We start from the raw sequence: 13,840 nt of genomic DNA on the forward strand, positions 1-13,840 counted from the left end.
AATGGTCATTCATGATAGTTATGAGTTTATTGAACATTTTCCCACCAGTTTTAGAGGGTTAACTTTTAAGCTGATCTAGCTCATTTTTGGCCCTCCAGAAATGGGGGTCTGGCAGGCACCCCCCACCACTAAAATCGTCTGGCAATAGCCATTCCTTATATTTCACTCTATGTCAAACAATTTGCAAAATATTTCATGAGGTTAACTTTTCAGCTGATCTAGCTCATTTTTTTTTACCCTTTACAGTGTCCCTCCTAGCCACACCCACCAAAAGAAACGCGCCAGACTGTCATTTCCATAAATTGATATGTACGTAGATAATTGCCACATGCATAGAAATTGGTTAACTTTCCAGCTAGGTTGACCCCTCTGGGCTCCTGGTCTATATCTCCACTTTTATTTTATGAAAGGTTTTGACTAGATATTGAATTGTGAGGAGTTTGACTTGATTGAAAACTAGAGCATAAACAAAAATGAATTACTGGAACCTAGCTGCTAGTCGGAAGTTCATTAACGTACTGTACAGTAATACGGATAATGCACTGAGTACACTAATTAACAGGACTGTCACTAAAGTGTTCTTATTTACAAACTAACACTCAGTGTGTGTCTTTTATCCTGTGTACCTGAAGTACACACACTACTTTCAAGTGTTGCAGTAGTATACAGTGTACAAGTTAGCAAAATATTGTCATAGCAATGGTTTACACCACTGACTGGACTGAGTGCTGATCGTCATAGCCTTGCTACAGTGTTTATTTCAATCAAGCTACAGTAATTGTTTGCATATTTTATGAAGATCATTATGTGCAATATTCCCAAAGGAAATTGTAACAAGTTAATTTACCAGATATTGCAATAATTCAACTGTAATTTCCAGTGGCTTCTCACTCTACTTGTTTTGACGTTATAAATTATATTTTAGGATGGACTATTTATTGTTGAACCACAATTCTAAGGTAGTTCATTTAGATTTAGACCTGAAACTCAAACAAACCATACTATTTTTTAGCAAAAGGTCTCAAATTCTTTTTTACAATTAAAAACACATCCAGAATTTCAGATGTTCCAGAAAACAGTCATCTAGTTTTGCCACATTGGGAGGGAATTTAATTATTCTGTTCGCTTTTTTTTCATTTTGTATTGAAATTATAATTTGGTATTTTCTATTACCTTGCAATTTAATGCATGATTTATGTTTTAGAATTCAAAGGTGATTTATAAATAAATTTAAGGCGAGAAGAAAAATTCAAATAACATTTTGCACAGAGCAGAAATTCATTTCATGCCTTTCTGTGGACAATTGACAGGTTAAATTTCTAATGATTCAGTGATAGAGTTATTGTTCACTATCCATGCATGTAATAGATAATCCGTTATAAATTAATACATTTAACACGGATATCATCAACAATACAGCCAACAATAACCTACTATAATAACCAGTATTCAACGTAAATATCCGTGAAATTCAAAGTGGTATTGTTTGATTTTCGCAAAAATAGGAAAGATGTGTCGGTGTTTAATTTGTCTAAATTTTAAACAATATTAATACATGTATAAATATAGTTGCATACAGTACTCTTTCCTCTCTATCTTTTGTATAATTTATTTTTAAGATGCATACCCTTCCCTCACTATCGTCCAGAAAACTGGAAAACTGCATGCAAACATATTTGTTTGAAAACATTTTGTCCACAGTAGCTATTGGCAGCACTATTGCTTTCAATTTGCATTTCTACCGTATTATTTTTACCCAAAGATTTAACTTTTTTATTCATTTCATACGTTCATCTTTTTATTTCGGAATACCATGATTACATAATTAATATATCCATCAAAAGAAAGAAGCTTACCGTACAGTAATCTAAGAAATCACTGTACATATTTATACAAACAGAAAAGAGAGTTGAGGTTGTACAGGATGTGCAAAATGTGATCAAATAGAGATAACAGAGAATAGAGAACATAAAAATTGGAATTTTAAATTATGAGAAGAAGGTTTTTAAAGAATATGAATTATATTATTATCTGTACAGTATTTAAGTATTAAACTTGCTCCAAATAATTAGAGAGAAGTCATGATTCAACGTTTTGATCTTATTTGATCATCATCATCATCATCAGGAATGAATGATGTAATAGAAGTTGATGTTTTTAGAGGTTGGTTAATTATCTCAGTATTATCTAAGTGCTCTATTTGACTTTTATACTGTATTCCACTTCACTAATATGTATTAAAAAAGAGTTAATAGTGTTCCTGATAGTAAAATTGCCGAAAGATATTTGAATACGTGAAGATCTTATCTTGAAGACTCTTTTCCTGTAGTTTTGCTTGCGAGGGCGTGTAGTAGACAGTGAAGCATTCACAAATCGTTATCATTTCAACTGGAAACTTGTGAATTTACATTTATTATTTTAGGAAATTAATCATATTCATGATGTACGATATCTCCAGATTAGATATTGTAAAAATTAAATGTGAAATTGTTGATGTGTTAATAAACATTGAGCACTGAAATGTTCAAAATATTATTTTAAACTTATAAATAGACACTTGGGATTAATTGTTATTTCCTTTTTTGAAATGGTTCGACTATCTATTGCCGCACCTACTGTAGCACAGTGCAATGGTTCGACTGTCTTTCGCCGCATCTACTAATGGTACACTTACAGTGCATTGACTTTCACTGTTTGATTATTGTTCGAAGAATAGAAACTTTGTTATTGGAAGCAAAATAATTATATATTTCTCGTCGATCAATCAGTTTTTCCCTCAGGCATTAAGAGAATGGGGTATTGCTAAACACCGCAAACCCCCGCAAACCTCCAAAAAAACATAGCAAACCCCATCGAACCAACATGAAAGTGATTGAATCATGTAGTGTACAACCCACTGGGTATATCCATGTAAAAAAAAAATTAAATTTCTACTGTTAACAATTTATTTTTGGGGTAAAACATCATTTTTTGGTCAAAAATGATTGTTTAGCAATACCCCATTCGGGTATTGCTAAACACCGCAAACCCCCGCAAACCTCCAAAAAAACATAGCAAACCCCACCGAACCAACATAAAAGTGATTGAATCATGTAGTGTACAACCCACTGCTGGGTATATCAATGTAAAAAAAAAATTAAATTTCTACTGTTAACTTATTTTTGGGGTAAAACATCATTTTTTGGTCAAAAATGATTGTTAAACCCCGCAAACCTCCAAAAAACCATAGCAAACCCCACCGAACCAACATTAAAGTGATTGAATAATGTAGTGTACGACCCACTCGGTATATAAATATTAAATTTCTACTGTTAACTACTTTTTTGCGGATAAAACATAATTTTTTGGTTAAAAATTAGCAATCATTTTTGACCAAAAAATGATGTTTTACCCCAAAAATAAATAGTTAACAGTAGAAATTTAATATTTTTTTTACATGGATATACCCAGTGGGTTGTACACTACATGATTCAATCACTTTTATGTTGGTTCGGTGGGGTTTGCTATATTTTTTTGGAGGTTTGCGGGGTTTAGCAATCATTTTTGACCAAAAAATGATGTTTTACCCCAAAAATAAATTGTTAACAGTAGAAATTTAATTTTTTTTTTACATGGATATACCCAGTGGGTTGTACACTACATGATTCAATCACTTTCATTGGGTATATCAATATCAGAGAATGCACAGTTTTGTCATACTTTCTTATTTAAATATTTTGTGATGGATGACTATATCTTAGGCCAAATGTCCAAGATTATTGTTGACCATGTAGAAGATTACCTGTTAGCATTACATAACCACACAAATCCTGTCAAAACCTCACTTATAAATCATCTTATACACTTTTATGACGTCAATATAGTCTCTCATTCCCATTTAAAACTAATATTATTTCCAATTACAACCAATACAGTTTAGTATAGTAAATCTCAAGGTGACTATCGTTACTAATAGATGATAAACTTTTATTTCATGTAGTGTATTATGCCAAGTTGCTTTTTTGTCAAATCATCCTATAGGCCGAGTTTGAACTGTTTGCTATATTAATTAATTTCGGCCTATTCTTCATAAAAAATGTCCAAACATTCAGTATTTTTTTATGTGAAGCAGAATATCTTTCTGACATGACAGTCAGGCGCTCATGTGAATGTCGTGTTGTTGATTTGGTCATAATTATTGTGTTTTTCCTACAGTAGGGTTTCCGTAATTTTAGGCTAAATCATAGTTTTGCGCAGTTTGAATATATTTCCGTAGTATTATCTCAGATTTTCATAAATTCATTGGGCATCATCAGTGGCTATTGCGGACGCTCCGTACTACTTGACCCTGCCATATTACATCGTATGTTTACTACGCCCACTTTAACCAGTGTACTCAATTTTGCAATATTAAACCTGGTAGATTATCTGTCTCTGGTTGTCATTAATTTTGCTCATTCTCGTGGAAACATTTGATTCAATTAAATTATCCAAGAACAAGCTTTCACTGTTGCTGCTCTGTCAATGTCATTATGGACATATCATGATATTCAATTAAAGCTCATTGTGTTTTTGAAGAGAAAAATATCTTGTGGCAGTAATGACTAGGTATTACAGTATTATAAGATACTAACTAACAGTATCTACTACAGTACCTTTGTAGATGTAGAGTTGGCTACTGTTAGTATTTTGTTGGTTTATCATGCTTCTATTCCCATTACAGTATAAAGGGCCTTTCACACCTGTTCCGGCACGGTTCCGGTCCGGCGAATCGAACGCCAATGTTTCGTTTTAACGACGCTCCACGCGGCCAAGCACCAATCGATATGCGCGTAGCCGCGTAAAAACGAAACATTGACGTTCGATTGGATTCGCCGGACCGGAACCGTGCCGGAGCAGGTGTGAAAGGCCCTTAAAAAGGACAAATCTATACTATTAGTACACAATTTCTATTGAAGACAAATTATAATAATTTATATTGTAAAAAGAACAATCTTTTGAAATTGTTGGCTGCTACTGTACAATAGTGTAAAATACAATAATATTGCGAATAATAAATTATCATTACCGGTCTATTTTTGAAGAAGGTACACTTTTATCTCAATTATGAAAGATCAGACAAATTGTAATTGCTCATTTATATTGTAAGAAGAATAATCTTTTGAAATGTACAATACAATTGACTAATATTTAAGAAATTATCATTATTGTACCTGTACTATTTTTAAATTTTTTTATCTCAATTATGAAAGATCAAATAATATTTACCAAACTATTTTGGCATTACAATTACAGAGTGCATTATCCGGCAAATTCGGGCAATATGAGATGTTTGACAGTGGAACCGTAATCACGTAGCCATAACATCGGCAGGGGTTCGAGGCTCACTCACTCCATGGTTCTGGTGGTAGAACGAGTCTTCTCGGATAAGGACTATAAACCGTAGGTCCAGTGTACACAACTTGCTCGTGTGCACTTTAAAGAACCTAGTACATCTTTCGAGACGAGTAGGGGGTTACCCCGGTGTATTAGTACATCACAGCCACTGATCACCAACTGGGCCCTCTGGGAGATCAGGCTTTGATTGAAGAGGCCACCCAGTATAAAGATAAAAAAAAAACAAACAAACAAACATAAACACCATTAGCTTAAAAACATTCTCTAGACAAAGAGCTTTGATAAGATGAAACTACTATAAATTTAAAATCATTGAGTATTTGTACGTCAATTGATTTATAAATGAAAAGAAAATAAGTCAAGAATTGAAAGACTCGCAACCATAAACAAACTTCAACTTTAATAGAAAGTTCACTGCTACTATTAATAACAATAAGATTTATTTCTATTGTTCTGTTTTTATGTGATTACGGAAATGGCACATTGTTTCAGTGTTAAGACTGCAGGTGGGTACGCGTGCTTAGACAAAACCAGCTGAAACTATCAAATTAATCTACAGAGTTAAACTGCGTGCCATACAAGCGACATGTAGCGATTGGTACAAGCCTTTTTTAAAGGCAGAATGAAGACTTTGGATTTTGATACGTTTGATTTTCCCGATTTGACTCGTAAACATGGATTACGTAGACACGTTAGTTTTTCGGAAGTTGAACAGCGGTGTATAAATACGTACTTAAATCAAGTCGCTTTCGAGGTATGTTTTCTGTCGGTTCAATAGGTACTGATCTAGCCAGTGAAGGAATGGTTTTACTTACTGTACATAATGTGCTGCTGCTGTTTACTAAGTACATGCTGTACTACTACTATTAATTTATTCACAAACGTTTTCTAATCTATACACTATATTTCATTTCTACGTTATGAATCAAAATGTATTGACTAACATCCAAATGTGAATATTACTGATAATATTTAAATTTGTTATTGATTGCTTCTCTTACTGTATTTCATTTTTAATTTAGATGGCTGATGTTCGTCGGATTAAGGTCATCACCCTTGACGACCGTACGTTGGAATTTCAACTTCAGGTTAGCTTAATCATACTTATTACTAGATTTTGTTTGTTATGTACACACTATGATTTGATTATTTTTTAATTTATCAAATTTACTTTCAAATATTTTTATGTTTAGTTTCCAGTATAGTGCATGAGCCATCAGTAAACTTTTTAAGTATATGAATACAGTAGAACCTCCATTTTACGTACGGTACGAGACCGAAAGGCGTACGTAAAACACAGGATTTGTAAAATCAAGGTTGACCCTAAATATGTAGAGATCATAGCTACTGTATAAAGGCTACCGACCGTGTTTGCCTACTTTACTGTACTACAGCATGCAGGTGGTCACTAGCTACTGTATAGGCCTGGCCAGGCTAGCAGGCCTAGTAAGATGTGAGGTCTAACTAAAAAAGTACAGTATATAAAGGCTGTGCGATGTTTAAATAAAGTGTAAATTAAAATATCAATGTTCTTGTATTTTCTATCAATAAAAACAGTCGCTGCTGTAGGGGAATGCACGTGTGTAGCTTGTCTCACACAGCAGAATTCCTCACACAGCCTTTTTTATTATGCTTTGTTGTTGTTAAATTGCGCCCTCAATGTAAGAAAATGATGACGTCATCGGTTATTTTAAGCGTACGTAAAATCCAGGGAACGTAAAATCAAGGTACGTAAAACACAGGTTCTACAGTAATGTACTGTATTTGTTATATAAACCAGTTTCGCGTCAACATCATATTGCTCCTACTCTCTGTGGTCTAATTTATTGATAATTATCATGCATTTGTTAAGCCAATAATCCTATAATCCCATTTTGTGTTAATCCCATAAAAGGCCCATGCTATGCTATTTCAAACATCTCCCTATTAATGATGACCTATGCTTATCTAACATCTGCCTATCTAAATCGCTTTTTGTTCTGCGATATTTAATTTTTTACAGTTCACTATTTTGATATCAAGACACGACAAACTGTAGGAGCAAGGACTTAAGCACTGTCTACACTAGTTTGAAGTGTGATGTGCCCAAATATGACATCATCATGTCGATATATGGGCATATAACATTTTTTGTCACATCAAGTTTGATAGTGTAGATAGAGCTTAAGTCAGGAAATTAGTATTTTTTTTCAACATTTTAGTTATAAAATGCTATTTTTAAATAAAATTTAAAGGAAATTGAGGTTTAAATTTAAAAAAACCATGAATAAAATTGGATTACTAACGTTAGTTCCTGTAGGTTCTAAATATTTTCTTGTAAAAACGATGGAAATAAGTAGCGCATTGCGTACACAACTCTATGAAGTAATGTTATTATCAATTCAACGTTTCTGTATGTAATGATATGATTATGAATATTGTGAGTGAAATATGTTAAGTTTCATGAAATATTAAACAAAGAAATAGAACATAAAACTGTAAACACAGAATTTAAATTGGTCATGATAATATACATCTGCACTGTACTGTTCAACATCATTGACAAAAGAATACTATAAATAGGTCATCATTCAAAGAATAGAAAAAATACAAAAGCAATCAACTAGATGGCAAACAGAACACCGTATAATGAGAGCAAATCTAGTTATTCTCCTTGGCTCGTAATGAATGCACAAAGAGGATTGTAGCTGTGAATTTTATTAAATTGTATGCCAAACAATTACCACCAGTATTCTTTATAAAATAATTCTCTCCTTGATTTGAGAAGAGCCTTGATTTGTGTAGTGCTGAGTTGTGCCAAGGATTTTTTAGTTAAAATGTTTACCAATAATTAAAGTATGTTGTTTGTCTTTAGGCTGAATTCAGTACTAATACAGTTAGCACCAGTCAGTAGTAGTGGACCACAGTATAATCCAGATCAGGGGCTGACTGTTTAGATCGACATATTTAATACATTAGTAAGGTTTTAATATGGTTTTAATGCCTGTCACCTTGCCTAGGTTGTGGTTATATTACATGCTTTTGTTTCACAATGGAAAAAATGTTTATTTATTGTACATTGTACAATGTCTTCAGATCTTGAACTTAAGTATTAGCTTGATTAAAACAATGAAATTAGTGTTAAAAAGTAGAATAAGCATTTGCTATTTTAATCTATAAAATTGCTTGCTTAGTTCACTGTACATTGCTTTCCAATGATGTAATTCATTGATCTCTTCAAACGAAATATATTCAACCGTGTTCGTTAATCATAGAAAAACTTATGTGTACACAGTAATGTGTCAGAATTGGACAGCAAGTGGGTTGCGTTAATGGGTTCAATCAAGGTTGTTGACCTGATAGTAGTGTTTATTCAGGTGATTCAAATCAATATATTTTAACAATTATAATCTTTAATTTATGTTTAATTTATGTTTTAAAATTTTTGTAGATTTAATTTTTTTCATTTATATTTAAAGAAGGTGCATGTCAATTGGTATCACAAAATTTTTTGGCTGAATAGCATTTTGTTTCCTTTTCCTTTACAGTTACAGTAAAGGAAAAATGACAAAGTCAGCACTGTGGTCATGTTACTGTACAAGTGTTGTCAAAACAATATACCTGTAGATTATCTGATAAAAATTCTAGAAAGTAGGAAACCTTTTGCCATTTTTCTCCTGTTTAGATACAGTTAGTAAATTTGTCTATTCACTGTGAATAGAGCTTATGAAATTATACAAAAAATCCCTTGTAATGTATGTAGAAGTTTCTATTAAAAAGTCAGTATTTAACAAATAACTAATGTTTGAGTACAGTTAGGGCCTGTTTCTATAGAGCAGAGAATACGGTTTTGAATACCGTTCTTTTCAAGAACCGTTTTTTCTTGCCAGCAGAAATGGGTCCCCACAAAAAACCACAAAAAAGAACCGATCTTAAAAACGGTTTCAAAAACCCCAATTGATTGCGGTCTCGATCGCAAAGAACCGTTCTGAAACCGGTTTCCGCGGAGCAATTTTTAGCTGCAACACAATCGCGGTCTCAATTTGACCCCAAAAACTGAACTCTGCAGTCTGCTGCACTGGGATGATTGCGGTCATCTCGCAGTCAAACTCGCGCGATAGGACCTAGGCCTAAGTCATTTTTATTTCTCTAGATAGTGAGTATTTTATTTAACTAAAAAATGTTGACCGATGCCATTACGAGGTTCGTAAAAAATATGTGAAGGAAAGAAGATGAGGGGACTTGTCGGGAGTCGGAAGAAAGACTCACGTATAGGCCTACATGTTTTTAAGAATATTGTAAAGCGTGTGAAAACTTGTCAATATCAGAGGGTGCGACGTACCTATACTTTAACCAAGGACCACAATAACGTTTCATGTAATAATTCCCCCTTCTATGATGAAATGGATGCTATTTCTTGGGGATCGCGCTATGCGAAAAAAAGTAAACATGACCTCGATCAAATCGCGCTTCCGCCTAACGAACTGCATTGTGGCGTATATATAATGACGTCATTCATAACGAACGCACATGGACGGAACCGGTTTTATTGGAGTAAAAATTGAGCTGCAACGCGATCTTTATTTATAAACAACAGCCGAAACCGGTTTCCAAAAAACCGTTCTTTTTTTATTTTTCAATAGAAACAGGCCCTTAGTAATACAGTAAGAGTAATAAATTCTGAAATGCCAGTTGTAAGAAACCATACCTATGAATGAAATGACAAACTACCAATGTTTAATAAGTAAATAAAAGATAATTCGTTATGTAAAGTCTGGTAAAAACTTCAAAGGTTAATATCCTATAAAATATGTATTGTTTACTCTATCTTCTCTAATAATTATCAGGTGATTTATTGATCACAAATACTATACATGATAATATGATTTTGGTTTAACACAATGAGTTTACCGGTTACTCTGAAGATATTAGTACTTCCTGTTTGCATGCTGTCAACAAAGGGTTTAGTATATTACATCCGGTAGCACTGCATATCATCAAAACCTGTTAAAGGAATACACCCCTATCCGTCAAAAATCGTCAGGTCCAAACCCAATCATAGGCAGAACCATAGGGCGGGCTTCCCCTTACTGTAAATTATGAAAATTGTTTAAAGAGTAGGTTATTGTTTTTTCTCATCCGGAAAAATATGTAATAATAATATGTCAAGATAAATCACAATGGTATTGGTATTTATAACTTATAAGCATTTGTATAGTGACTACTGTGTATATAATGTTTCTATGCTAAAAGCAAGTAACATTTTTGTCGCATTTTGCTTATTGACCTTTGCGACCTCATCACTGTTGAACGTTTTATTGCTGCAGCATTTCAATTGAAATTGAGCTGAGTCAGCATTAAGCCCAATATTATCAGAATACAACGACGACGCAAGCTTGATGCATTGAAATGAGGAGTGTCTGTCTGATATAAACAATGTGATGTGAGAATATATTACACACTTGTTACTTAACGATCTTAAGTGTTCTTTCAACTCGTTATTTCAAACTTAGATTCCATTTGATGCTCTAGCCATAAAGCACAAAACCATTTCCGCGGATAGGGCGGATTTATGAATGATACCGTTAATTGGCTAAAGTAGTTATATGGTTTTATGGTATACAGTACATTATTGGAGAAATACAGTGACTAATCATGCTTTCATATTCTAACAAAGAAAGAGAATAACTATATTATACTATTACTAATCAATTTTTTAAACAGTTGTAAAAAATACTCTTTCAAAGAAAAATAAGAATTGCATTCCCCATTTAGTAAATTCTATTTCAGTTTCTGTAATGTTGAGGAATACAGTAATTTAAAATGAGAAAAACAAACCAGATTTTCCCTGTTAATAGTGTATATTTCAGTTGTAATACCCATAAAGATAAATTATATCAGTTGTACAGTAACACTAGTAGTAGGCTGTCTGTTTTCTTAATTAAAGTTTAAACTGTTGGTTTATTGATTTTGAAAAGCTGTATAGAATCCAATGAAATCATAATGTTTGTAATATTTTCACATTTCTATTTATAATATTAATACTGGTTCTTTTATAGCAATTTAAAAAAAGAATTTCCTAAAAAAAATGTTTTTTTGTTTATTTTCGGTACCTCCTTCCATAATATTTAATTTCATTCTATTTTGTCTTGCTGTCTGAAAACAGTTGAACTCCTTTTATCAAGGATTTCTTTTCTGTGAGCTCTTATCAAGGATTGAAGTAACACTCACCTTTTATCAGTATTCTGTGTTTTTTTAGCCATTACCTTTTGTTTGAGTTGTGGTCCACCCCAGGGTCATGCAGGGTACACTTCTTATACAATCCTTGTGTAAATTAAACATAGTTGGCCTTTGTGTAAATATTTTGTTGATATTTTTAACCACCAACTAAATTCTCAAATTCCATTCAAAATATTTGACACTTTGTTTTGTCTGTAGCAAACATGTTTTACAATTTTGTTTTCGACTTCAGACAAATATAGCAAGTTACTCTGCAATTATTATCAATATTTTTCATGTTATTTAGGGCCTGTTTCTGCTGCAACTGCTCAAAATACGGTATAAAAATACGGTATAAAATACGGTATTTTTTATACCGTATTTTTTAGTACCCCGTTTCTGCTAACAATACTTCTTGGGTGGTCGTGTTAAATTTCATCTTTTTTACCCAAATTGCCATTCATTTATTTGATCGGTAATTAAAAGTTGCAATAAAGGAGTTATTGTATTTTGCAATGTTGTACTGCTTTCGCAGGCTCTTCAGCTTTCAGTTTACTTGCTTTGGAGACAAGTCTATTCCATACTCCTGCTTTATTTTTTTAGAATTGTCTTTATAAATGTGGTTGTCCCTTTTATTACCTTTTAGTTGGCCAGACATTTTAGCTTCCCCACACACGTTTATTTAGTAAAACTGAGACGTCTTCGCTCCACATTTTTGCCGAATATATCTATACACGTGTGTAAAGCAGCTGACAGCGACAGAAAATAAAAACACGAATGTTGACCTTTTGTCATGTAAAAAAAAAATACGGTATTTTTTATTGGCAGCAGAAACGGGTACATAAAATACGGTATAAATTTGTAAATACCGTATTTTATCCACAAATTTTGTGGGGAAAATATGGTATACAAAATACGGTATATTTTTTATGAGCGCAGTTTCTGCTGCCAAAAATATACCGTATATATACGGTATTCAAAAAATACCGTATAATATACGGTATTTTAATAGTTGGCAGCAGAAACAGGGCCTTAGAAATCTACAGTAAAAACATTAATTGAGTTTTAAATTTTGATCAAATCTGGGTTTACAGTCAGTTGAAATTTCATTTAGTATATTTTTTGTTTATTCTTTTTCATTCATTTTCTTTTAAATTTTGGATAGTACATCCATATAAACATACAAAAAAAGAGAACAAATTTCACCAGGAAATTAACAATAGTGCCATCTTCCACTTAAAGATGTACTGTATTGTCCCCCTGAAAAAATAATTCTTAAATATGTTTTTTTGTTGAATATGCCATTTTAATGTAACATAATAGTTATCCACTTTGACAAAAAATTGGTTCGAAAAAAAATGTATTTACCTGAAAAAATGTAATTTAAAGCAAAAAATGGTCAAATTGGCTGCCAGCCAATGGATTTTTGGTTGAATTTTACCATTTATTTTGTCATTTTATAAGTGAAAACGTGATTTTTTTCAATTTTTTTTCTATTGAAGTGATTAACTAGATTAAAACTACAATAGTCTGATTTAATTAACCTTTATTTTTCATGTTTTTGGGGGACAATACATCTTTAAACAACCTAAAACATCCTAAAATATCAATTTGCACCAACGCTGTTTGTATTAAGATCAAACTACACGTCATTCTTAACATGAATGATGTAAGTACTATATGTTGTTATTTCACATCCCATGTATAAACACATCATGTTGTTATTAGGTAAAATGATATTGAATAATTGAGAACTTGTCATCAAAGAAATATTTAATGAAAGTGCTTTAACATCTGTAACAACTTACAATGTTTTGTATGTTTACCATTGGTATATCATCACCATTTAATATCTATCACTAACACAGCACAGGGGTGCAAACTCTGTCAAAGACAAATTCCTCAAGATTTTATTATGAGGGCCAAGTCTAATTCTTTGGCTTAGCACTAACTAGTGTACTGTACTGTACCACACCGCTTCGCAACCTATGAATTCCCAAATATGGTTAAAAAGGTTGCGGAACGCTGCTCTACCGTACCCTTAGAGTAGGACAACATTGTAATTACTGTTGGAAACATAGTTTTTCAATAGACAGTACGGTTTTGTAATGATTTATGTTCAAGTTGTAAGGTTTACTAACTGTACATAGCAACTTTGATTTAAGATGTATATTTACCATACATCAGATCATTACGTGTGTTAAGAAAATGCTCTTTTTACACATCTCTATGTAATGGCCCATCTGCCACTGAAATTCTTCAATTA

At 32.6% G+C, this 13,840-nt stretch overlaps 1 protein-coding gene across 4 annotated transcripts in view; it reads left to right on the forward strand.

The window, feature by feature from the left end:
• Positions 1–13,840, forward strand: part of LOC140059518 (uncharacterized) — a 64,273-nt gene that overhangs the window by 10,616 nt on the left and 39,817 nt on the right. For all 4 annotated transcript variants that reach the window (XR_011847213.1, XM_072105447.1, XM_072105448.1 and 1 more), the window contains exon 2: positions 6,399–6,464. Coding sequence is in view for 3 of the 4 variants with exons in the window: in XM_072105447.1 (XP_071961548.1) it covers positions 6,399–6,464 (66 nt within the window). In the remaining variant the exon portion in view is untranslated. The remainder of the gene's footprint in view (positions 1–6,398; positions 6,465–13,840) is intronic.

This window comes from Antedon mediterranea, chromosome 9, assembly GCF_964355755.1.
Source record: "Antedon mediterranea chromosome 9, ecAntMedi1.1, whole genome shotgun sequence".
In the NCBI taxonomy this organism is placed as follows: domain Eukaryota; kingdom Metazoa; phylum Echinodermata; class Crinoidea; order Comatulida; family Antedonidae; genus Antedon; species Antedon mediterranea.